This window comes from Mus musculus, chromosome 8 (genome assembly GCF_000001635.26).
Source record: "Mus musculus strain C57BL/6J chromosome 8, GRCm38.p6 C57BL/6J".
Taxonomy (NCBI): domain Eukaryota; kingdom Metazoa; phylum Chordata; class Mammalia; order Rodentia; family Muridae; genus Mus; species Mus musculus.
Genome location: NC_000074.6, coordinates 108,780,026 through 108,804,145, shown reverse-complemented (window position 1 = coordinate 108,804,145; position 24,120 = coordinate 108,780,026). Strand labels below are relative to the sequence as shown.

General features: G+C 49.8%; 1 protein-coding gene across 6 annotated transcripts in view; it reads right to left on the bottom strand.

The window, feature by feature from the left end:
* Zfhx3 (zinc finger homeobox 3) overlaps positions 1-24,120 on the bottom strand; it is a 682,326-nt gene that overhangs the window by 157,491 nt on the left and 500,715 nt on the right. For 4 of the 6 annotated variants that reach the window (XM_030243257.1, XM_030243258.1, XM_006530585.4 and 1 more), the window contains 2 exons: positions 9,177-11,944; positions 3,455-3,951 (listed from right to left, as the gene is read on the bottom strand). In XM_030243257.1, the coding sequence (XP_030099117.1) occupies positions 3,455-3,951; positions 9,177-11,898 (3,219 nt within the window). In that variant the 5' untranslated portion in view covers positions 11,899-11,944. Of the gene's footprint in view, positions 1-3,454; positions 3,952-4,527; positions 5,080-9,176; positions 11,945-24,120 lie in introns of those variants that run through there. The other 2 variants (XM_006530586.4, XM_011248284.3) reach the window with 2 other exon arrangements.

The following is a 24,120-nucleotide window of genomic DNA, read 5'->3' as shown; positions in this document are numbered from 1 at the left end:
CAGTCCTAACACAGCAGCACAGAAATCTTGGGACCCAGATGGCTTGTACTTGGGGGATTTTTTTACCCCTGATTCTGGAATATCTTTATTTACCTTATGACCTATGTTTAGATTGGGTCTGAGATCTAAACACAAATTCATCAGATTTAGTTACGCTGCCCGAGGGAACTCGGTGCCATTTTGGCAGTACCCACATGTTTTGGCTCAACTTTCTGATTGGGGATTTTTTCAGATTAGGGTTGCCGCACCTACATCAACCCCCATGACACCCAGGGAAGTGACCACAGGACAAAGCCTGCCTGTGACACTCCTGATCCCGTGATCTGTCACCTCCAACATACAGGGAAGATGGGAAGATGGCAAGGCTTGGTTGGAAGAACGAACACTGGAGATCCACTGTGAGGTCAAACTGCAGGCAGTCCAGCTACTACGGCAAAGGACGGCTAACTCCAGCTGCTAGGAATGCGGCCTAGTTGGTGGAGCCAACCCTGATGTCCAATGGAGCCTAGCATGACGACCAATGTTCAGTCCCTCATGAAACTTTGTGTGAAGGTGTGCACTTGTACCGTGTGCAACATGGGAGGTGGAGGCAGGAAAGGAAGACTAGAAGTTTAAGATCCTCTTCAACTACTCGGTGAGTTGAAGACTGTTCTGACCGGTCTGAGACCCAAAAAGCTACACTGTCTCAAAAAAAAAAGATACTGTCTCAACAAAGCAAAACACAAAGTTAAAAAAACAAAAAAAACAACAAAAAAAAAACTTTTAGTTTGCCCAGGCTGAGCATGAACAATTTGCCAGGAAGTGGGGCAGAAGAAGGGGGAGGGGTGGGTCAGGGCAGGATGGGGTGAGCTGGGCAGACTGAGTGCTCTCCCTAGGTCAGCTGCTTCTGGAGCGGTTTCTCTAGCAGACAGTAAAGAACTTGATTACATCCAGTTAACTGTGCTCTAAACTGATTATGCATGTGCCGGGCTAATGGATTACATTAGCAGGAGGAAAAGTAGCACGCAGTCAATCTCCATTACTACGGGACACACCAGGGCCCCCGCCAACCACCTCCAAACCCCACCCGAATCCAGGCTCTGAAGAAAACCAAGGAGAAGGGAACCCTCCCTCTTTATCTTAGTCTCATGGAGGGAAGGCAAGGGCTCCGGAGTAAGGTCTGGACTCATAATCTGTGTCATCCAAAGGTGGGTGGCAGAGCTCCCTGCCTCTCAAAAGAGCCTCGGCGAGCAGAAGGGCATTCATTCTCCAAGGACTAATAAGACCAGACTCTAAAGACCTTTGCTTCCTGACCCTGGGGCAGCTCTTCTGAAACACCAAGGCTGATCACTCCAGAGAGCCACCAGCCAAAGAGCTGCTGGTCCCAACTGGCCAGCCTCTGCCTCAGTATCTTGGGCTCTTCTACTTGTGGCTTTGAACAGGAGCACGATCGCTCTGTCCTGAGCTAACAAACAAACAAAAAGCCGACAGAATAAATAAGGTAAGTATGGCCCAGTTACATGAGTGACCAGCGCAGATAGGGCAGAAAATGTTTCCTTCACACCTGTTCCTCAGAAAATGCCTCACTGTTGACTTTTCGGGTGTGATCCATGGACATGATATGGGGTGGGGCTGGGGGAGTGGGGGTGAGGAGTTCTCAGTAAACCCTGTGTTTCCTGACCCTTCAGAAGCAAATCCAAGAGCTTGGCTTTAGTGGAGCCCTGGACCACATGGAAGATGTGGCATGAGGGCTTAGTGGTCAGCGTGTGCATTTTACAATCTAAGGGGAGATCCATTTCTTAAGAGAGAAGAGCCCAGCTTCAGTCCATGTCTATGCGACCCTTCATAAGGTGACATATGACCTTCAGTGGCCAGGAGGATTCCCTTGTGCAAACTTAACTGCCAGGTCCTTCAGAAATGCTGGCTCCCTCTGGCTTTTCCCACCTGGTTGTCTTGGCCATGTCAGCACCACTCAGGTCATACCTGCAACTGAACCTGACTGCCAAGAGCATTCTTTCTACTGTGGCACGAAATCAAGCCAGTCCGGTGAGGAATTCGTATGCACAGAATAGAGGATCTGGCTTAGACTCAGTATACCAACCAATCCTGGTCCACTGGACCTGGTGTCAGCTGTCACTTCTAGAACACAATATCCCTACTGCCTTTCTCTAAAACTGTTCCTTATACACAGTGCTCCCTGAGGATGCGCTAAGGCAAGACCAATCGTAAACATCAACCCAGCGGAGACCAGGGAGAGCCAAGGAGTCTCCCTCGTGTGGGGTCTCCGCTGACAATCGCAAGAGGGACACGGGAGACTGTGCCAGCTCAGAGTCCACAGTCGGCAGGAACTGACTGACCACTTGCTAGCCCAGGAATGAGAATCCGTCAGAGGAAAGAGAAGGGGCTGAGGAGGAAACTGGAGAGGATGGAGAGAGGTGAGGGAGTGGAGGGTGTGTGGACCGGGGCTGGGGAGATTTATGGCGATTTGTACCTGATTGTTCATACTAAAGCCATTATGGGATGATTAGAGGGAAAGGTGAGGCTTTAAGTCCAGCGAAAATCAATAGGAACGTCTGGAGCAATCCTGCCGTGCAAGTAAAAGGACTATTTACAGTATCTGCAGCCCCTCCTCCTTGACGGTCTACACTGCTCAGCCAGAGACTGAGGGGTTGGGAGAGAAAAGGGGAGGGGAGGGAGGGAAGGGGAGGGGAAGGGAGGGAAGGGAAGGAAGGAATGAAAGAGGCTAAAAGGAGAGGAAGCAGAGAACATGGATGCAAAATGCAGAAACTTGAAGAAAGAACCAAGGAGCTCTTTCTCTCCATAGCATTTACTGCCTTCCACCACAAAATTTAGCCATGGGATCTGCAACTTATCTTCTCCCCTAAAGAATGAAAACGCTGTGAGGGCAGGCATCTGGATGTGAGTACATACATGTGTGCATATCTGTATAAACATGTATACATGTATTTATATGTATGTGCATATACACATATGTATGTGTGTGTGTATATACATATATATGTATATATGTGTATGTGTGTGTGTGAGCACGGGTTTGTATTGGGCTATCTTATGTGCACTGATATACTTCCAGAACAATAAGTGGTCAGTATACATAAGGTGTTTAGCATACAGCGAGATGGATAAACAAAATGCACGCATGAATGGCGCACTCTGGGAGCACAGAGGAGTGAAGAAATAAAAGATAGACCAAAGGATAGAAAGGGAGGCTGGTCCGCAACAGCTGAGGGAGATTCAACAGACTACTGCAGAGACCAGCACCAAAGAAGGGAGCCACACAGTAGTGGGCTGCTGGAAATTAACCTGCCCCCTGAAATGAGACACCCCAAACCTTCAGCCACCAGAGGAAGCCATCGACACAATCTCAGGCTTCACTGGGCACTGGATGCAAAACCTTTAGAGTTAGTTTGCCCTGTGGAGAGACCGTCCCTGGGTCTCATGAGGTCGACCTCACCTTGTACAGCTTCAGGCTGGCCTCGTGCCTGGAGTTGACTGTGTGCAGCCGCAGCTTCTCCAGGCTATTGGTGTAGTAGTCACAAGCGTTGCACTTCAGGTGCACAGGGTTGCCGATGGCCACACACTTGAGCCTCCACTCATTGGCCTTGCCACCCTCCTTGATGTGGGCCACCAGCTGGTACTTCTGCACGTGCTTGTCCGTCTTGCAGTGCAGCTGGAAGTTGGCCTTGAGCTGCGTGTTGTAGCGGCAGAGCTTGCACTGGTAAGAGTCCCCCATCACGGCCTTCCACTCGTCCTCCGAGAGGCTGCGCTCCACGTTCATGTGCAGCCCCAGCATGTCCAGGTTGTCCGTCGTGAACTTGTTGCAGACGGCACATTGGAAGAGCTTCAGCGATGGGTCGTTGGTCTGGATGAAGCTCTCGCCCAGGTTCATCAGCTCCTCCGACACCAGCTGCCCGCCCCCGAGGCGCATGTCGAGGGGGATCTCACCGCCCACTGTAGGGAAGGTAGAGGAAGACAGTCAGAAGTCAGCCTCGAAGCCATGGTACAGAGAACAAACCCTGCAAGGTGCTAGTGGCTGGTGAAACAAAATCCTCCTGCTGTGTTTGGATAGTCTGTGATGGTGGAATAAGAACAGCTAGGTACATTTATGGACTGTGGCCCCGTGAATGATCTCAATGCGCCCCCTCTTTCAGGATCCAACAAATGAGCTAAGTCCACATCACCCTTTGTATACAACAGGATCTGAAAGTCCAGACCCCAACCTACTGCCAGAATCGGAAATGTCCATAATACCAGGCCTCTGGTAGAAACCTAAAGTGGGCCAAGTATTCACCTACATGATCTCGGAGCAAAACTTCCTGCCATGGTAGGAAGTGGGCTATGGGGTACCTTGCTGTCTACACAGCAAGAAACTGAATTTTTCATTGCTATTAATGTTAATATCAATGGCCACACTGCAGCACAGCTAACTATACTGTAAGAGATTTCAGTAACGAGCTCTCGTCCCCTCCCAGGCCCCTCTTATCACTATCCTACCTGTCTGTCAGAACCGCCTAACCCACCTCTTACCCTTTCTAGAAACATCTTCCTTTTCCAAGACCCTGTATCACATGGAATCCTGGGTCATAGCTAGCCCTCCACAAGACAGTATCGCAGCTGCATCTCTACTGAGGTGGGGGCCCTCTAGGGCCAGAGTCCAGCCTTGTTCTAAATGGCCCTGTCGTCTGAGAGCCCGCCCAGTGTACACATGATCGGAAATTTTATGCAACTGACAAGGGTCAAAAGTACCAAAATGGTACATGCTCAGGAGGTGACTCTGGACAGGCAGCTGCAGTCAAGGGCTCGGCTCACACTCCCTAAGAAAGGTCTGAGAAGAGACTGCCATCCCTTCCCTCTGAACCCCAACCTGTTTTCTGTCCATCACTGCCCTGCAGACACCCAGGGAAAGGCTTACCTTCAATGGTAGGGAACTAACACGGCAAACTCTTATATATACCACCAGAAAGCCTTGGAGAGAGCAGCCTCCCCTCTGTCGCCTAGATGTGCCTGGTCTTTACAAGGCTGACTGTCACCTTCTAGTTCCTACCTCTCCTTAGAACACATGCAGCACTCAAGCTACCAGGTCTGCCCCCACCCTCCTCCACCCTCCATCTGATATTTAAACTTGACCTTTTTATATGTGGTTTGACTGAGATTTTTTTTTTTTAAACAACTGATTAGAATCCAAGTTAGTGGCTCATCAAAGAAAAAAATGATGAAGATGACAGGGGAGACAGAGGGAGAGAGGGAAGGTGGGGGGGAGGCAGGGAGTTTGTATCGACTACAAAAGAAGAAGAGCTCAATATGGACTCCACTAAGCTACATTCGAAGTCTTCAGACAGTGTAAGAAGACAGAGACATCTTCCACACGTGCATTCCAGAAAGTTCTGGAGGCTTTCCACCTCTGGGCTCTCTTACCATGCCCCCTAGTGAGAGGAGCCATAACTAAGACTCTTTTGGGGGGGGGGGAGAACAAATAATTAGAAAGGGGAAAGAAAGAAGAGAAAGAAAGAAAAAAAAAAAAAGAAAGAAAATCCAGGGGACAAACTCAGGTAACATCCTTAAAGCACACTCAGTTGCTTGGCCAAAGCAAAAACTGCCCAGAGGGGAGAGACAAGGAGCGAATGTGTTACTGTTTCTGATGTGAACCTGAAGCAGCTAATCTTCCCCCAACTCTTCAGACGTAGCCTGGGCATTGGCGCATCAATAATACTGCTCTACAGAGAAACATCCGCTGTCGCTGGCTGGACGTCTGGAAGAACATTAGAAGCCCTCAGGAGGAGCAGAGATTTAAGCCCCTGCTCCCATCCCTGGTTCACACAGGCCCAGCGGAGGAGAGCCGAGCGGAGTCAGGATGACAAAGAGCCCAGCCGAACTCCTGCCAAGACTCCACCTTGGAGGAGCGCCAAGGCATTGGAATCCTGCAAGTCCACACAGTTAAATCAACTGCAGTGAATTAGATGACCCTCACTTGATCCACAGGCATCTGGGAGCCTGTCTGAGTAAGACGGAGGCAGGCCACGCCTCTTGAGCTCTATGTGGGCCTTGGGAAAGACCATGGACCCGTGACAGAGACTCAACTGGCTTGGACTTCACGGCCTGGCACGGGAGGCCACTCAGAAGCACAGACTCAAGAGGCACGAATGAAATAACATATCCAAAAGCCAATGAAGGAAGCGGCGGCCTACTAACCCCCAAGCAAGCGCTCTGTAGATGCCTGGTTACTCGGGGAAACAGGAAAACTGCCCTGGTGACCCAACTCCTTGATTCTGCTAGACTTGAGAGTCTACGGGGAGAGTCTACAGGGAGTCTAGGGAGGTGCGTTCACACGGCCGCAAGTCTTAATAATATCCTGTCTACAAATGGTGGCAAACCCATGTAAGCCAAACCAGACTGAGGGGTTAACACCCTCCTCTTCGTCCTCAAGAACTAGAAACGGCTCCAGAGTGAGCATCTGACCACTAGAGAGAAGGTTCTCTCAAAGAGAGCGTGGGAATGGTAACCTGCTAGGTGAGAGTACACTTCATAGACGCCCTTCCTGCCCTGCTGTAGAACCTAAAAATATCTAATACCCTAAAGCCACCTCGCCGATGGCCTGGCCCCAGCATCACAGCCGGTACCACGGAAACTTTTCTACTTGCCTCTGTTCTTCCTCCTGCTGAGGCCACACAACATCCTTTGTCAATCCTCTGGACACATCCTCTCGTCCCCGCACCCAGGCAGCCTTGCAACATGCAACAACTGTGACTCTCCTCACCAGGACAGACCTCACAGCCACCAAAACGACAGGACATCTCTGAAGACCCACCTCATCCAACCACGGTGCTCAGAACTCAAGAGCCCTTCCCGACTGAGCCGGGCAAAGTCCTGGGAAGGGACAGCTCTGCTCTTGGGACGTGAAGTGGCTCTTCTTTGTGAGTCTGAACACAAGGGCTGCCCTTCTGCTTCTTTTGTATTCTGGCAATGCTAAGAACTGGGGTGATCCCCTGGGACTTACAGGCACTAGGTAGAAAAGGAACAAAGCCACAACATATGTCTCCAACTGAGGAATTCAAGGAGAAGCCACTCACTGTCAAGGGAACTAGAAAGACCTTGATTTGTCAGCATGAGCTCATGCGGCTTCTAGGCTTCTGTGGTATGAGGGCTATACCCAGTTCATTCTGAAGATCTGTCTACCAGAACTTTATTGCATCTAAACTGTTGGTGAGGGCGGGGGAGGGGGGAGGGCTAATTCCTGTTGGTGAGAGAGAGAAGAGGAGGAGGAGAGGAGGAGATATGGGCTTCAAGGCTCCAGGAAACAACACCCACCCTTCCCAGGGTGCACGGTTCACTCTGGGGAACAAAACAGAACAATGGACTCTTGCGCCTTCGTGGTTAACCAGTCCGGCCAGTGAAGCACCTTCAGATCATTTGGTCATAAGAGATCAACAGGTGAATGTTTCAAAAGAGAAAACAAGGTTCTAATATCACTAATTCAAAGAGATGCAGCAGAAGGCAGGAAGAAGAAGAGATGAAGCAGAAGGCTTGGATGCTCGGGAACACAGCTCCCCTGCAACCGTCAGCCCTGAGGCCTGACACAAAATAGAGACCTGCGTCCTGGTGAAGTATGGTCTCCTGGTGCTCACTTCACCCACGCCCACATCAAGGTAGACGCTCACTGTGTTGCTAAGAGCACTACTTATTCTCATGTCAATCATAGGATACTACTTAATAAAGTTCTCTCTCCAGATCCCAGAAGGCCTAGACAGTAGAGTCAGGGAATGGAAGTTAGCCCGGGCCCCACTTAATGAGGTCAAAAGGGACCTGACCATCACACTAACCTTCACAAAGTCAGAATATGTGTGTTTTTCCTGCTCAAAACATTGGTCATGACGCACAGGCCTCAGTACCCAGATCCCACCCACTCTTGGCTCTACTATGTATGAGTCAAACTAATCAGTAAGACTTGGCACTGCAGTCTGAAAAAAAAATGTACCCCAAGGCCTATGTGTGTAAAGACTTGGTACCCAGTCTGTGGTGCTATGAGAAGGTCGTGAACCAGAGGTGGGACCCAGCTGTTAATCTTCCAGTCATATGTGACCCTGGCTACTTCCTCTCTCTCTTCTCTTTTCTTTTCTCTTTCTTCTCTTTTCTCTTTCTCTTCTCTCTCTCTTTCTTTCTCCTCCTACCATGATACAAGACCTTGCCACAGGGCCCAGAGCCATAGGCCCAATTGACCACAGACTGAAACCCCCCAAAACTGTGAGCCAAAACTATTTCTCTTCACGTACCCATCACTTCAGGCATTTGTCACAGTGACAGAAAGCTGAGCTTTGAAGGCCTGGATGTAGCCCACCCAGCATCTCTGGAAGATAGATACTGTTTTATCTGGCAACAAAGACCCCCCAACCCCACTAGCCAATATCCAACTGCTATCAAAACTTCGGCTATCTTTGATGGACAGTTTTACAATTTATTCAGTTCTTCATTTATCACAATACTCATGACGGTGTCCCCAGGGCAATTTAATTCCTAATTAATTCCCAACTACACTGATCAACAACTCATCTGAAATAAGTAAGGACGCATCTCTTTCATCAGGATCCTCGAAAATACACAAGAGAACTTGGGGAATCTCCCAGGGTGGCTCCCAGCTCGGCACAGAACCAGTCTTTTGTGTTTTCCAATAGGGTTTGTTACAGCTTCCAATTGCTCATATTGAAACGATGATGGTCCCTGTCTAAATTACTGAGCATGGTCCCAGCTACAGTTTCCTGTAAGTTTCGATAAATATTTCATGGAACCCAAGAGTTTTGAGTGATTATGGCAATTTTTCAAATTGAGGAAGAGAAGGAAGGGAATAGAAAAGGGAGGTTGACCATAAACCAAAAAAACTAGAGGCAGACTCGAGTTTTAATCCTGGCCAGAGTACAATTAAAACTCTGTCCCATGTATAAAATCTTCCATATGCACACATGGGGTGTGGGCTTGAAATCCTGGAGGGAAAAACACTGGATGGTGAGACATTTCCATTTAAATTAAAAAAAAAAAAAAGATTAAAAAAAGATTAAAAAAATCAAAACCAATTCACACACAGGCCTGCCCCCAACCTACTCCTAGGTGCGGCCACCCCTGGGAAACCCCTATGGTTAAAAACACACCAAGCCGGAAGGAAGGGAGGGAAGGAAGGTTAGCCTCACCTAGAGCAGGCGTCATGGCGGCCATGGGCCCTGTAGGATCCAGCTGGAATCCACTCATCATGAACTGGGCATCCGAAGCGGTACTGTCCATCTTCAGGTTGGGCAGGTTCATGTTCTGGGCCAGGTAGTACTGGTAGAGCTCAGCCTCAGCGGGCGAGGGGAGGCTGCCGAGCCCCAGGTGGCGGTTGTGCTGGATCTGGGTCATGTTCTGTTGAAGCAGCATCATGTTGTGCATGTGTTTCTCACTGGTCATGTGAATGCGGAGGTTCCTGGCCACGTTGGTCTCGTAGTCGCACACCTCACACCGCCACGTGGGTTTGGTTTTTGGTTTGGTGGGGGAGGGGGCACCGCAGGAGCTGCCGATGTTGGCGGCGGCCGCTGCTGCAGCTGCGGCGGCGGCCGCGGCCCCGGCGCTGTGGCTGAAGACCTGCTCGCCCCCTCCGTTCTGCAGGTTCTGCATGTTGTTGAGATGTTTGTCGGACTGCATATGAATACTGAGGTTGCCTTTGGTAGTTGTGGAGTAGTTACACACCTCGCAGCGGAAAGGCTTGTAACCACACGTGTAGCTCTCGCCTCGTGCCAAGCGCGGGTGGGGCTGCCCGCTTTTGCAGTAGACGCAGGAGCCCCCTGGCTCCGGGTGCTTCTCCTTCATGTGCGCCTCCAGTGTCTGCTGGTACTTATAGTGCCAGTTGCACTTGGGGCACTTGAGCGTCTTACACGAGTTACGAGAATGCATCATGGTCATGTGGCCGCCCAGCGAGCGTGAGGAGCCCAGGACCGTGTCACATTTGGGGCACTCCACACCGCTACCTGAGGGGCACTCCCCGACCCCAAGCTCGCAGAGGGAGCCAGCGTGCTGGTGATGAGGGACAAAGCCCCCATCATCGCCCTCTGTGCTTTCATTTGGTTCTGGTGCTGTGGCACTGTCTTTATTGGCACTTTCGTCAGCGAAGTCCAGCCTCCTGCCCTCTGCCACGTTGGCCCTGACGCCCTCACTGTTAAAGCTTAAACGACTCCTCCTGTTCGCACCATCAAAGACAACAAAGTTAGAAGCAGAGTTAGAAGTAGTAGAAGCTGGGCCCCTCGACAGGGTCTGGAGCACATTAGGCATTAAGGGGGAGTTAGAAATGCTTTGGTTTGAGAGAGCAAGGTCCTTTTTGCTGCTACCACCTGCGGGGGCCCCAGACTCCTCGGAGGGCCTGTCCTCCAGCTCCTCCTCCAGGTCATTTGGAAAGAGTCCTTTGCAGCCCTCCTCTTCCTCTTCCTCTTCTTCCTCCTCCTCTTCCTCCTCCTCCTCCGCCTCTTCCTCCTCCTCTTCCTCCTCTTCTGCCTCCTCTTCCTCGGCTGGCTCTACTTTCTCGGAGAAGCAGTCCTGATGACCCCCCGATTCTTGCTTATCTCCTTCAGCTGCCCCAGAGTCCTTGCCCTCTGAGGATTTGGTAGGACTAGAAGCCAGAGGCCCCAGGGGGACTGAGGTAATGGGGGTCTTCAGGACCGAGCTGGTAAGCCCGCCAAGGTTCAAGAGGGTGCTGGGGGTCAAGAGACCAGCCTGGGGCTGCTCAGGGCCAGCAGCGGCTACGGCTGGGAGGGCCTCCTCCCCTTCCATGCGAATGCCACTAAATTTACCATAAAAACTGTGTCCGGGGCCTATGAGGTTAGCTGTGGAAACTAAAGGGTGTTGAAAGTTTTTGTTTTTTGGTTCCAGAAAACTTACAAGGGGTTCCTTGTCTTTGCCAATCCCTTGGATGATAGCGGAGATGTTCTTATTGCTAAGAAGTTTCCGCTCCTCTTCGCTCAGGGTCATTCGATGGTCGTGCACCGCGTGGGTCACAAATGAACGCACATACCCAAAGGAGAGTTTGCACAGGAAACACATCAAAATGGGTTTCCTCTTGCCGTAGAGCACAAAGCCATCGAATTTGGACAGGTCCACATTGTTGGGAACATCTTTGGATACGCAGGAGCTTTTGGCAGAACCATCGCTGTTCAGGTAATCCTTGTTGCTTTTGTGTCGCACGTCAAAAACGCGGAAGCTGTGCAGGACAGGGCTGAGCCCCGCCAGGGCTGAGGTATTCGGGAAGGCCGGGTCTGAGCCTTCAAACCATTTCCCGAAGGATGAGGCTATGTGGAAAGTGTTGATGATCTGCGGGTACACGGGTGCAGCACACGAAGGGTCCCCTTGTTTCCCCCCCACCCCTGGGAGAGAGTTCAGGAAGAGCGAGGGGACAGCCCCGCTGCCGCTGCTGCTGCCACACGCGGCCCCGCTCTGGGCCAGCTGGCTCAGGCTCTCAACAATGTACGCGGAGCCGTCTGGCTGGTAGACGATCTCCCCGGCCAGGTTCTCCACATCGCTCTCCTCCTCGCCCTCCTCGCTGGTGTCGCTGGCGCTCTCCTCTCGCAGGGCCGGCGGGGGATGCGTGCCAGGGCAGTGATGCTCCATGTAGGTCTGGAGGCTGGAAAAGGAGGCTGAGCACTCGTTGCAGCTGACCTCCTTGCTGGCGGGCTCGGCGGGCGGCCCAGCGGAGGTGCTGCTGTCCGCCAGGCGCTCATTGAAGGGGGCCCTCAGGCTGTCCAGGGGCCCATGGCTCTCGCCTGTGGGCTGCTCCATGCTACTGGGTTTGTCGGGGAGGTGGGCGCTGTTGAGTTCAGTCCATTGCCGGTGCTGAGGGATCCCGCACCCATTGTCCTTCCCCGAGACGACGGGCGAGTCACAGCCTTCCATGGTAAGGCCTGCTTGGAGCTTTCATTGCACCCAGTACGGATCGGACCTGAAGGGCGGAGGCGAGGGGGGGTGGGGAGGAGGGAGAGAGGGGAAAGAGAGAGAGAAAGGAAAGAGGTTAGGAGGGCTGAGGCTAAAGTCCCCGCGTGGGGTGCTCTAAGAAAGCTTCTGTCCACACCCACGACACAAAGCTTGCAGGGCAGAGGGCAGACTGGGGAACATGGCCCCTGCACGGTGCGGTACAGAGAGGGCAAGAGGCACCATGGACGACACAGCCGGGTCCATGCGTTGAGTGGGAAACAGGGAAGCGGTCAGGGATAAGCCCCTTAGACTTCACACTGTCTGTCACTCTACAGTTCGATCCACTGGAATTTTCACTCCATGCCATCAGGGCTTTGAGACAGGCTGGGCAGGGAGCCACAGTGGAAGAGGCTTAGCATCTTTCCAGTACCCAGTGAGGTCATGGAATGACCCGCCCACCCCCCCCCCAATACAGATAACTTACATGAAGCCATCTGTAGCAGATCAATTGCACTGGGGGGGGGCATGGGGGGGGGACACCAGGGAGGATGAGGGGAAGAAGCTGTGGCCACCTTCAGAAAGAGCTGAGTGACATAGAGAAATCAGTGCCCGTGTGTCAGGTTTGGTGAGTTCAAAGGTCTACAGGGGTCAGAGGGCAAAGGTAAAGGCTTAGGTACATCCTGAAAAGGGCCCAAGGGGGACAACGGCCCACATCCCTCCCCATCGGGTCTCGGAAACATCAGAAGTCACATGTCCCAAGCAGTAAACCTTCTAGGGTAAATCCTAACCGAGGCCGGTGCCACGATTCTCAACCATCAAACTGAAGAGAAGACCCCCTCCTTCACCCCCAAATTCCCATCTCCTTCACCCCCAAACTAGAAAAGCTTCCTCGTCTGGAGCTCAGAAGACTTCGCAAGTGAAACTACGAAGGCACCAAGGATGAGGCTGGCCCGACTTTCAATGGGGCAATGCCTCCTTGGGGAGCAATACCTCCTTCTGCCCATCTGCAGGGAGCCTGTTCGCCATGCGCCTTGCATGGGGTGGGTTTCCCCTAGCAAAGGCAGAGACGGCAGCTGGGCTGATGACCAAGGCCCTCTTGCACAGCTGCCTCTTGGTTATTAGTTGCTGCCCTAGCAGCTGTCCTGCAGCCCTGGGGCTTTTCCGTTTCCGACTCCAGAGTGCTACTGAGCTGAACTTGCCCTCTGAGAGTTCATGTCCCTGGGGAAGGTAGCAACAGATCACAGGCTGCCTGGCTCCTGTACCATCACCTCCTCGGGGGTGGTTATGGCCTTGTTGCAGGTCTCCTACAGGTGGCTCAGCACCTGTAGGAGACCTGGTTCAGTCTTTTAGTCACAGACCCCAGGCCATCTGGTCCCTGCTCTGCCATCTAGCTCATTCATGAGCAGCAGACAGAGCTTTTGGCTAGGTTTCATCTCCCTCCATCTCCTGCCAACCTTGTCTTCGACTTTCTGTATTTCTCCGGGCTTGACTGCATAGTGAGCCAACAGCTCCCCCTCGGGAAAAGGAGGAGAAGGCAGGCTTGCAGAGGCCTCCAAAAGGATGTGCCATGATTGGTTTAAGACTCTCACGCACTCACTTGTCCAATCAATCGACTGATAACCTTGGCCTCTGTGATGGTAAAAGTTCCGTGTGCCTTAGAAACGACCTGTTCGCTTCAAACAAATCACCTCACTAAACCAGCCCCAGTGGCAAATGAGACAGGGCTTCCCACAAGGCTTAGCTGGGATCTAGGTGAGAATCGGGGGAGGCTCTTCCTAAGGACATCCCTGATTGGCTGGATGACACCTGATTGACAGTTCAAGCCCAAAAGGATGGCAGGTCTGAAGGGGCGGGAGGGTTAACAGCCCGATTGTAAAATCAATGTCATAAATGCTTGGTAAGTTACAGGAACATGCGGGAAGGGGAGGCCACGATTGATAAAGGAGAACAGCTTTGATGCTGCACCAGGGACTTGTTTATTGACAGCAAAGCCAATCTCCTCTCCAGCCTGGGTTGGGCCAGAGAAACCTGCTAGCATTTACCAATTAATTGGTGGGCTTTGCTTGCCTGGCTCTCTTCTTCCTCCTCCATGAACTGGCCGGCTAAGGGGCTGGGACTTTAAAAACAGAATATAACAACAACAACAACAACGACGACGACGACGACAGAGAGAGAGAGAGAGAGAGAGAGAGAGAGAGAGAGAGAAAGAGAGAGAGAGACTCGTTTAATTTGTTCCCTACTCCCAAGCAAGTTACTAGTTCTGAAAGACAGGGAACTGGGGCATTGGGTCTGGGGGTCGATCCTAGGAAGGTGACAGCCCATAAAGATGCAGGTGGGAAAGAAAGCCCAGTTTCCAGGCCCAGAACGCCTGTGTTAGAGCTTCTCCCCGATACCCACTGACTGCAGGCGAAACTTTTTAAGGAGATGCGTCAATAGCACTGTCCTGAAAAATGCAGGCTCACACCCCACCCCAAACAGACCTGTCAGATACACATCATCTCTGGGGACCCTGAATTAAAGTTTGAGATGCTGTTTCACGACATCTTCACCAGACGACCAGCCTGTCTGTTTCTGTATTGCCAGGGCAGGAAGGCTGCATGTGTCCTCCTGCCTGGGTCCCTAGCAGATGCAGAGAAGAAGGAATAGACTGGGAAGGGGGTGGGGGTGCGCTGACGTGAAGCAATCTCTTCATCCTGCCCAGTCTGGCAGCTCATGGGCCTCGGGGCATCCACTACTCTCCCACCCAGCGAGCTTGCTCTGTTTATCAGCCAGTCAATAAGAAAAAGGTAGTTCTTACTTAAGGAGGCAGAAGTCAACTCGGCAGGTCGATCAGCGCTCTGTCTGTAAACATGGTTTCCCGTAAAATCAATGCTCTTCAGTTACAGAGGGCGGCCTGGGAACCAAGTGGGTCCCCACACTTTCACAGGAAGCCCTGCCACTCAGCATTCACAAACCTCTCCTCAGCCCCCTAAGCCCTCCCCTCCAGCCCTGACCCCATCCCACAGACACTCCAGTCTGGCTCACCCGGAACTCTCAACCCTTCCTGCAGGCCAATTCTTGGTCCCCTGGCTACTCCCGCAGGTTCCCTTTAAATGGCCTCAATAACTACACTCCAATGCTACTTGTTTAGGAATTCAGTTCAGATTTTATAAAAGCACATCTTTCCGATGACAAAATTCAAGGGTAGACACGGAAGCGATCCATCAGGCGTTTGTGCGCACGCACTGTTGCTCCCTTCTTTGCTCTGCGGAGCATTTAAATCTGCCATTGAAAAGTACTCAGTGCACAGGAATTCCGGCACCTTAGGAATCCCCCAATACAAAGGGGGGGGGGTATTGTGTGAGAATATCAAGGTTCCCTGTTTTAAGGCCCACTGCAGTTTTGGAAATATCAATCTCTTTTAAAAAGATTGCTTTGCAAGGATAGAATGCTACTACCAGGTCTGCCACACTCGCCTGGGCAACTATCTCCCTCTTTAAAGTGAGAGGGTGTTTGTTGTAAGGAAAGTTCAGTTTTATTCCATGAAGGAGGCAGGGGGGAGGAGGGAGAGATGAATGAAATGCCTCAGTTCTGGTAGGCTGAGTAGGGGTGTGTGGTTCTAAGGAAGGGGAGGGGGCTCCTGCTGCTCCAGCTCCCATCGAATTAAACATGAACAGTCACACTGTGTAATTTTAAATTGTTAATTAGCACAGGGTTAATTAGGCGGTCCTTTCACGAGGGGCTGTTTGGCAGGAAACCAAGAAGGGAAACAAAGGGGAAAGCAAGAAAAACAAAGAGAATAGAGACAGCAAGAGAAACTGTTGCCTACGTGGAGAACCTGCAGGGCATCACCAGAGAAGTCAGCCAGCAGGCAAAGGTGCCTGGTCCTCTGGGGACTCCTTGCCCTGCCCTAGGGAGAAATACAAGGATCACCCTTCTCCTGGGACCCAGGCAGTGCACAGCACATGCTGCCAACATGTTTTGACTCAGCAATTTCTCCATTCCAGGAATTTATTCTAAGGAAACAACCCGGGAGATGTGTGGACATATGAGATTGTTCATAATAAGATTTAGGACGAAAAAAAAAAGGGGAGAGATGGAAATAATCGGGCAAAAAACAGAGAATAAATAAATTAGAGTTCATGGAATTCAACATGTTATAAGGCTGATGATGCTGAAGAAAACGTTTACAAGCACTGCAAGCTGATCAGCTGCAAATGGAGTAAAGTGTGCATTGCTAAACATAAAGCCATCATCATGTATTTCTATGAAAAAATGTTAGGAAGGTAAATTCGAGAAGGTGGGGTTATGGGTGAGTTCATTTCCTCCCTGTGCCTATATTTCCCCAAAGCTTTTTTAAAGGCTTTATAATGGAAACATCACTTAATGAGTTAGGTACCGAATCAGTATCAACAGGCTTAATCATAACTGCTCTAGGGTGGGTGCTATTCTTATACCCATTTCAGAGATGTAAAATTGAGGTAGCCTAAATGACAAAGCCAGATAGCTGCTGTAGGATCTGTGTTCTTAGCTACTCGGGATATTTTTTCTTTGATGTCTGCTGTGAGAAAAGACAACAGCAAAGCATGCTGATAGCCAGTCTTTGCATTAGATCTTCATGTGCCCAGAGACTGTTTCAAGATCGGGGACTGCTCAGACCTACCAGTCCGAACAGGAGAACTTAAAGTGGCCCTCTTTGTTTTTTCTGCATAGCATCAGAAAGCTAGAAGAGACCGCGTGAACAGAGAAGCCACACGGACGGCAGGTCCCATGTCCTCGCTTCTTTTCAAGAAAGGAGGGGCATAGTGGGACCGAAGAGATGGCCCAGTGGTTAAGAAAGCTCACTGCTCTTTTAAGGACCTAAGACCCCAGCTGGGCTCACAATACCCTCATCAGGCAGCTTACGACTGCCTGTGAGTCCAGCTTCTAGGGATGTGGCACCTCTAACTTCCTTGGGCACCTGTACTCATGTACATGTCAAATGAGAAGAAACAAAAAATAAAACAGGAATGCAGGGTCCAGAGAGATGGCTCAGTGGCTAAAAGTACCTGCTCTTCAGTCCCCAGAACCAAAGGTAGGAGGACAAAGCCAACTCCTAAATGTTACCCTCTGACCTCACACACAGTGTGCCAATCCACTGTCACACGTGCCTACATGCGCATCATAAACGTGCAATAATAATAACAATAAACCTGGAAACTGAAAAGGGCATAACTTAAAAGCTGTACACCTAGAGATGCATCCGCAAGCTCGCTCGCTCGCCCATTATTTAAAGTGAAGCTAGCATATGTCCGGATAGATATGTTCTCCTGAGGAGGAGGCTACAAATGAGCATGGCGTGCATAGTAAGTACAGTGCCTCCCAAAGCCAGACAAGGGAAAGAGTGATGTATGGGAGCATCATTGTCAAAGTTAAAAGAATGGGCTGGGTGTGGCAGCGCGCGCCTTTGATCCCAGCACTTCGGAGGCAGATGCAGGCGGATCTCTGCGAGTTCCAGGACAGCCTGGTCTACAGAGAGCCCAGGACAGCCAGGGCTATTACACAGAGAAACCCTGAGTGCAAATTCTCCCTAGGTTTAAACAGCTTCCTCTGAGTGAGGGGAAACCTCTCGGCAAAGGAGGAGAGCCTTGGCAAACGGCCCGTGAGAGCACACATAAAGGAAACCAAGCAGAGACTTGGCGACCTGAGAAACCCAGCTAAGAGTGTTCAGTGAGGTTCCTGAAGATTCCCATCTCAAGGACAAGATCTCTCAAATAATAGAGCCTGCATGATTCCACAGCAGGTGGATGCCATGACTTCTAGCTAACATGGAGGCCGAGGCACCCACTGACCAGGCTACCTGACCGATGCCTTGTCTCTATTAAACTCATGTAGATCAACAGCTTGGGGAATGACAGCAAGAAAACACAGTCACCACGCAGGGCAAAGACATTTAACAAGGAAAAACTAAATGTAGAATGGGGAGGGGGGTTACTTTGACCAGTTGGAACATGAGACCTAAACTGTCACTAGGTAAGCCTGGAGTTGTTAAGTCCACACATGATCAAAGTCAACAATTCAGGTCACATGGATGCCGTGACTGACTCTGGTTGACTCCTGTGTCTCAGCTGCGAACACATGAGGTCAGGCTCCACGTGACCCACCTCTGTATCCTTGGCAACCCAGATGTGATAGCTGATTAATAAAATGATGGATTTTAAAAAAAGAAAAACTAAGGTTGTGATAGAAGTTATAACACATGAAGAGAATGAAGGATGACCCGTGAACACGCCTCCCTTCATCCCTCCTCATACTCTAAGGCATGCCCGGCCAAAGGAACTGGAACGGGTCTTTGGATAAGCGACCAGCACTTAGGCTGAAGCAGGAAGAGTGTAAAATGCGCTTAGAGCATCCTTCATTAAAGAGCACCATGAGCTGACGTCTCGGGTGGACAGCGAGCTGGAGGGGCTCCTGTCAGCCACACCAGGGATGACTGGAACAAGAGAACAAGAAAGAGCAGGGGGCTGACACATGATGCCTAAAGTCAGAATTCACAACTTCACGCAAACAAACAAACAGATGTGACAGCAAAGCTCTTCCTCAGGGTAGAAACCTAAGGAATTAATGCATATACCAAAACCAAAACTGAACAAAACGAGACTGTCCAGTCCAGAAATCACCCATCCTTCTGTGACCATCGCCCTAATAATAATCCATTCAGGGGATAAACAGTGGACACTCACACTAAAGGAAGGGCATTTTTAAAATCTGAGTTTCCCTCACCACCTCTTACTGCAGAAGAAAACTGTAACCTTAGGGCAGAGAGAGGCCAGGCAGATACCAGCTTAATCAAGTGACCGGCAGTGGGACAGACAGACATCGTGCAATTCCTGGTGGGATCCTCTGAGAGGAACACTACAGCGACTCCCTGTCCAAAGCATCACATCTGAATCTACTCAACAAGGAACATCAGATGAACCCAGATCGAGGGAGGTCTACAGGTCATGCTATGCTCTTCAGAAACATCAATGTCATCTCGGAAGGATGCAAGGAAAAGTGTTTCAGATTGAAGGTAACCAGGGAGATGAGACAAACGAATGCAGTGAACTTCTGTGGTTTTCTTTTCCTATAAGGAGCATCAGAGGGACAACTGGCAAAATCTGGATGTGGTCTGTGGATGGGTTAATGGGAGCCTATGCCTGGCATGTTAACACGGGATAGTTTGTCAGAAGACGTGCTTGGATGCAGGAGGAGGGAGGCATGGTGCCTCGATCCTCAAACAACGTAAGGAGCTAGGATGGTAAAACACACCTCCAATCCCAGTACTGAGGAGGCAGAGACAAGAAAGCTGTGGAAGGTAACTGTGAAGCCATCATGGGCTACATAGTAAAACCCTGTCTTGCTATATTTAAAAAAAAAAAATACAAACAAACAAAAAAAAAACCTTAATGAGAACCACATGCAAGTATGTGGTATGTATGTGTACATGTATGTATAACACACAAATATGTTGCAAAATGACTACAGATGAAGATAGGAATTTTTTTTAATGACTTATTTTAATTTTATGTGCACTGGCGTTTGCCTGCACGTGTGTGTGTGTGTGTGTGTGTGTGTGTGTGTGTGATCGTGTCAGATCCCCTGCAACTGGAGTGACGTCCAGCTGTGAGCTGCCACGGGAGAATCGAACCCATGTCCTCCTGAACAGCAATCGATGCTCTGAGCCACTGAGCCATTGCTCCAGCCCAAGAACGGGAATTCTCCGTTCTGCTTTTAAAACTTCCTTTTATACCTGCAATAAAGTCAGAAGAAAACTGAACTATCTGGAACAAAACTCTCCAAAAGTGTGCATGCACTATAAAACCCACCCAGATGTGTAGGTCCTCATCCTTATGGGAAATTCCCTCTTGCCTCAGCTTCATGAGGGGGCAGAGGCTACAAAAGCTGGGCAAGGAAGTATGAGAAGAACAGAACAGAGCACCAGTCTTCCCTTCCTGCAGCTGAGGCTTCTGGGTAGAGTCCTCTGGTTGGAGAAGACAAATCAATAGACCATTTTAACTAGGGTAGACTTTCATATAACACTACAACAACAACAACAACAACAAGATAGATCACAACTTTTGGCTACATTTCTTACATTTGTGAAAAACAATCAAAAAACAACAACAACAAAAATTAAGATGAGCCCCACCAAGGAATTCTAGAAGCCCACCAGGTCAGTAGTAAGTCTACACTAAAACAGTAAAATAAATAAAAATTAAAAAATACAAAAACATTACTAACACAAACACACACATGGAGAGAGAGAGAGAGAGAGAGAGAGAGAGAGAGAGAGAGAGAGAGAGAACACAAAGGAAGTGTTAAGGACACTTGCTGCTCTTAGAAAGAACTTAAGTTTGAACTCCCAGCCCCAACACTGGGCAGCTCACAGCTGCCTATAATTCCAGCTCCAAAGGGGGAACTGCAGATACTTACACATAATTAAAAATAAAAAATAAATCTAAAACAAAACACTAGGAATATCGTCCAAGGGGCAAAGAAATCATGCCCAGATCTGCTTTTGCTTGGAGCCTGGTAAAGAACCATTCAGTGTTTTACACCGTAATAGCCTCTGTCAACTGATGCACCTAAGTCGGGAAGTGTTAAACCGTGCACAAGTGAGATTTCATGGGCTTAGTGATGGTGTCCCAACAGCCCCAGGAAGGATTCTGCAAGTGTGACCAGGTGACACATACTTGCACAGATCCTCCGAAAAACAGGAAGCCCACTGTCCAGAAGACCCCAAAATTTAATCTAGACCCTGAGCTTCGTGTTGGCTGGTGAGTCCACCCTTGCTGCTTGTGGCAGGAACATAAGTCGACCGGGAAGTGAAAAGTGCTGGCTCAGTCCATTCTTCGAGGAACACATGGCCACGGAGAGACTCTGATTACTGTGGGGTCTGGGGCGGGCAGGGGGCAGGGCAGTCATGAGGTCTGAGACAGGGAGAGCTAGGAGTCAGAACCCAGTCTGTGCTGTTTCTCCAGAAAACTTCATCGATAGGAAATGACAAAGGGGAAGGGGGGGGCGGGGCGGGGAGTCTATGACAAAAACATTTAATACTTACTATATTGGTAGCTACTTAAGGGGGAGAAAAAAAGAAAAAGACACGCCAGCTTTTATAATCTATAGTATTCTAAATACAGATTTGGGATTTAGTCTCCCATTCGATACTTGTCTCTCATCTATGAGATCTTCCTTACCCATCCACCCTAAGTCTTGTGGAGGTCTTCCCATCCTGGCCTTAGACACGGCGGGCCTGAATGTGATTTGGTCCCCATAAAGCAATGAGCACACACACTCTGCCTTGGAGATGACAAGTCACCCTTCACCAACCAGAGGAGGTTTGTTTCCTGGCTGTATCAGCCACCCCTCCTATCCAGTGGGTGCACCGCCACGTGCCCCCATCTATGCTTATCCCTCAATGTCTTCTCAGTTCACCCCTCACCCCAGGCAGGCTAAAAATCAACACTTCACTGCTTCCTTTGATGGCATCCAGAACTCTTCTACCTCCTCCCAAGCCCTCCTCAAAAGACCCCTTTTCTGTTTCCTTCCTCCTAGCTACTGGGGCTGCTGAGCACAAGCAAGGAGACGGTGTATAGCCAGGTCATCTGGCCCAGTCCAGTTTCAAAATGGCACCTCAGGATGTTAACATTTATTTTAAATAACATCTCCTGACTAAAGTAATAAGAATTCAGTATGTATAGGTATAGGTATAAGTATGTAAAGAAATCAATATCCACAAAGAGACCTTCAAGCTAAAGGGGGAAAAAAAAATCACTTGTAATGCCACCAGCCAGAGGACTTGAGAACACAGAGAGACAGGCAGTTTCCCATGCCTCTCTCTCTCTCTGTGTCTCTATAGTTCTGGGCTTTCTCTATCAACCTCAGATGCCCTGCTCCTTATAAGGGGAAGGATTTCTCTTAACTTAATTTAGCATGCACTTTTCCCACGACATCATATGCTCTTCCTAAGTTAGCACGAACAGCCCCAGTAGATGCTGCACCTACAGACACGGCATAAATTGACCAAATGTTACTACATTTAAATAGACAGTCCAATAATCCCCAATATTTCACTATTTGTATCTGCAATAAAAGCCCATGAATCTCTGTATGCATAAGAAGAACCACACACATGAGCAGCGGCCATGCCTGGAGTCCACCCAATAGGACCAAGTGGCTGTAAGCACCACAGTGACTACACCAAGTCATTAGGTCCTTGCAAGAACCCATTTTACAGATGAGAACAGAGAGGCTTGTAAAGCTGAATACAAGCTGAAGGGGTGCTCTAAGTCAGCCTCTGAAGCCACAGTAGTGCCTCTTACTACAAACCTAGCACTTGCCCATGGTATTCTGGTTCAATTTCCTTAGCATACACTTTAAAGAAGAAGAAGAAGAATGGCTGGTTCTAAAGGGAAAGATATTCAAGACTATGGCGTGTAAGCCAACCTGTCTTCCAACAAAGATCTTCCAAGTCCCACTAGCATTGGCCCCGGGCGTCAAGTTCCCTGCACCATCAATAGTGGTATATTTGCGTGTGAAGACAATGTTGCTCCAGCAGGTAAGAAACTACATTTCAACCTACCTCCTTTATTGGTTAAGACTGACTACATCGGCAGCTATTTGTGAGGTGCACGCTATTTCTATGACAGGAGCTGTTATCCTTTGCCCTGCTGATTAATCCAAGGGTTTCACAGGACTCTATAGTCGGTCCCTTCTCCACTGGACTGCGCCAGAGTCCAGTGTCCCACAAACAGCTGGACTAGAGTCCCACTTACTCATACCTCGGCTCAGACAATGCTCTCCTAGTCCCTCCTTTGAATCACAACACTTCCTGACAGTGGATGCTGCCATGGCTTCACTTCCTCAAAAGCTGTCTGCCTGGTCCCTGGTGAGTTCCTCCTTCCCTAAGTGATTGCACAGGACACCAGACGGCTTGCTGTGTGCCAGAACCAACCGTGGGACTCAATGAAATTGCAAAGATGTCAGGCCCTACTCCACCCACCCACCCACCCACACCCACACCCACACCCACACCCATACACACACAGAGAGACAAATCAAGTGCCCTTCTGGTAAGGACCAAGTATCCCTTCAAGTGAGCAAGGGGATACCGCTGTCTCTAGGACTCCACCCCTCTCCATCCTAGGTCACCCATGCCAGCCCCACCTTGGGTCAATGGCTCGGGTCAATGGCTCTCACTCTCTTACATTATCTTCTGCCATCTCCCCTGCCTTGAGAACTGCTCACCACTGCATCCTTAAATCATCTCCCTTCGCTTCTCTGACTCACTCTCTTGGCTCTCCTCCCTCTCCGATCTCCACATCACCTGCCCTCTTCCCATTCCTAAGTTCTCTGGGCTATATACTTTCCAATAAAAATTCACTATGATTGCAACCCGCAGAAATCCCTCCCCGTGACTCTCCTGCTGCATTTAAGCTCTGTGGTACTTCTTCCTCTTGGCTCTCTGCTCTCATCTCTGTATATCAACTACCTTAACTACTTCTGTGGTTTCAATTACTGAAATTACGAACTGACTCCCAAAAAGTCCATTCCGGACTTATGGCATGAACACCCGCCCTCCCTCCCGCTTCCAGCAGACCACAAGCTATCTCTAAGTGGCTAGCTTTCCACCACTCACAACCTGTCCTGACAGAGCATGCCCAAAGGGGGCTGCCCCGCACTGTCTGACCCTGTCTCTCTGGAAGGAACTCTTGGTACCACCTTTGATTGTAGAAAACTAGAAAACCACTTTATGCTTTCTCTCCCCAAGAACCAATGGCCAAACTACTTAGTCAAGTCTTAAACTCTCCACGCTGGCTTTACGTCCTCTCGGGTCTACTCTCTCATTACAGCGACACCCACTTCGGTGGTATAACAGCGGATGTGTGTGAGCTTCCTTTTTCCTTCTTCCTAAATTTCCTGAGAGGAAGTTTGTCACCTAGCTCTGAGCAGCCTCAGTACATAGATTTTCTTTTCTTTCCCTAAGAACTTGGGCCTTTTTCATTTAAGGGCAGCACTTTGGGGGCTTCCCTGGAGCATATCTGAGTTGCAGGCATTACCAGTCTTTAACCTTGTGGCCACTGGTAAGTGAAATAAAGGTTTCTTGAACAAGGGCACCTCCACATTATGATAATCAAGGGGCTGAGAAGGCCAGCAAGGGATGCAGAGAGGGGTAGTGCATACAGCACAGATCCACTAGACAGA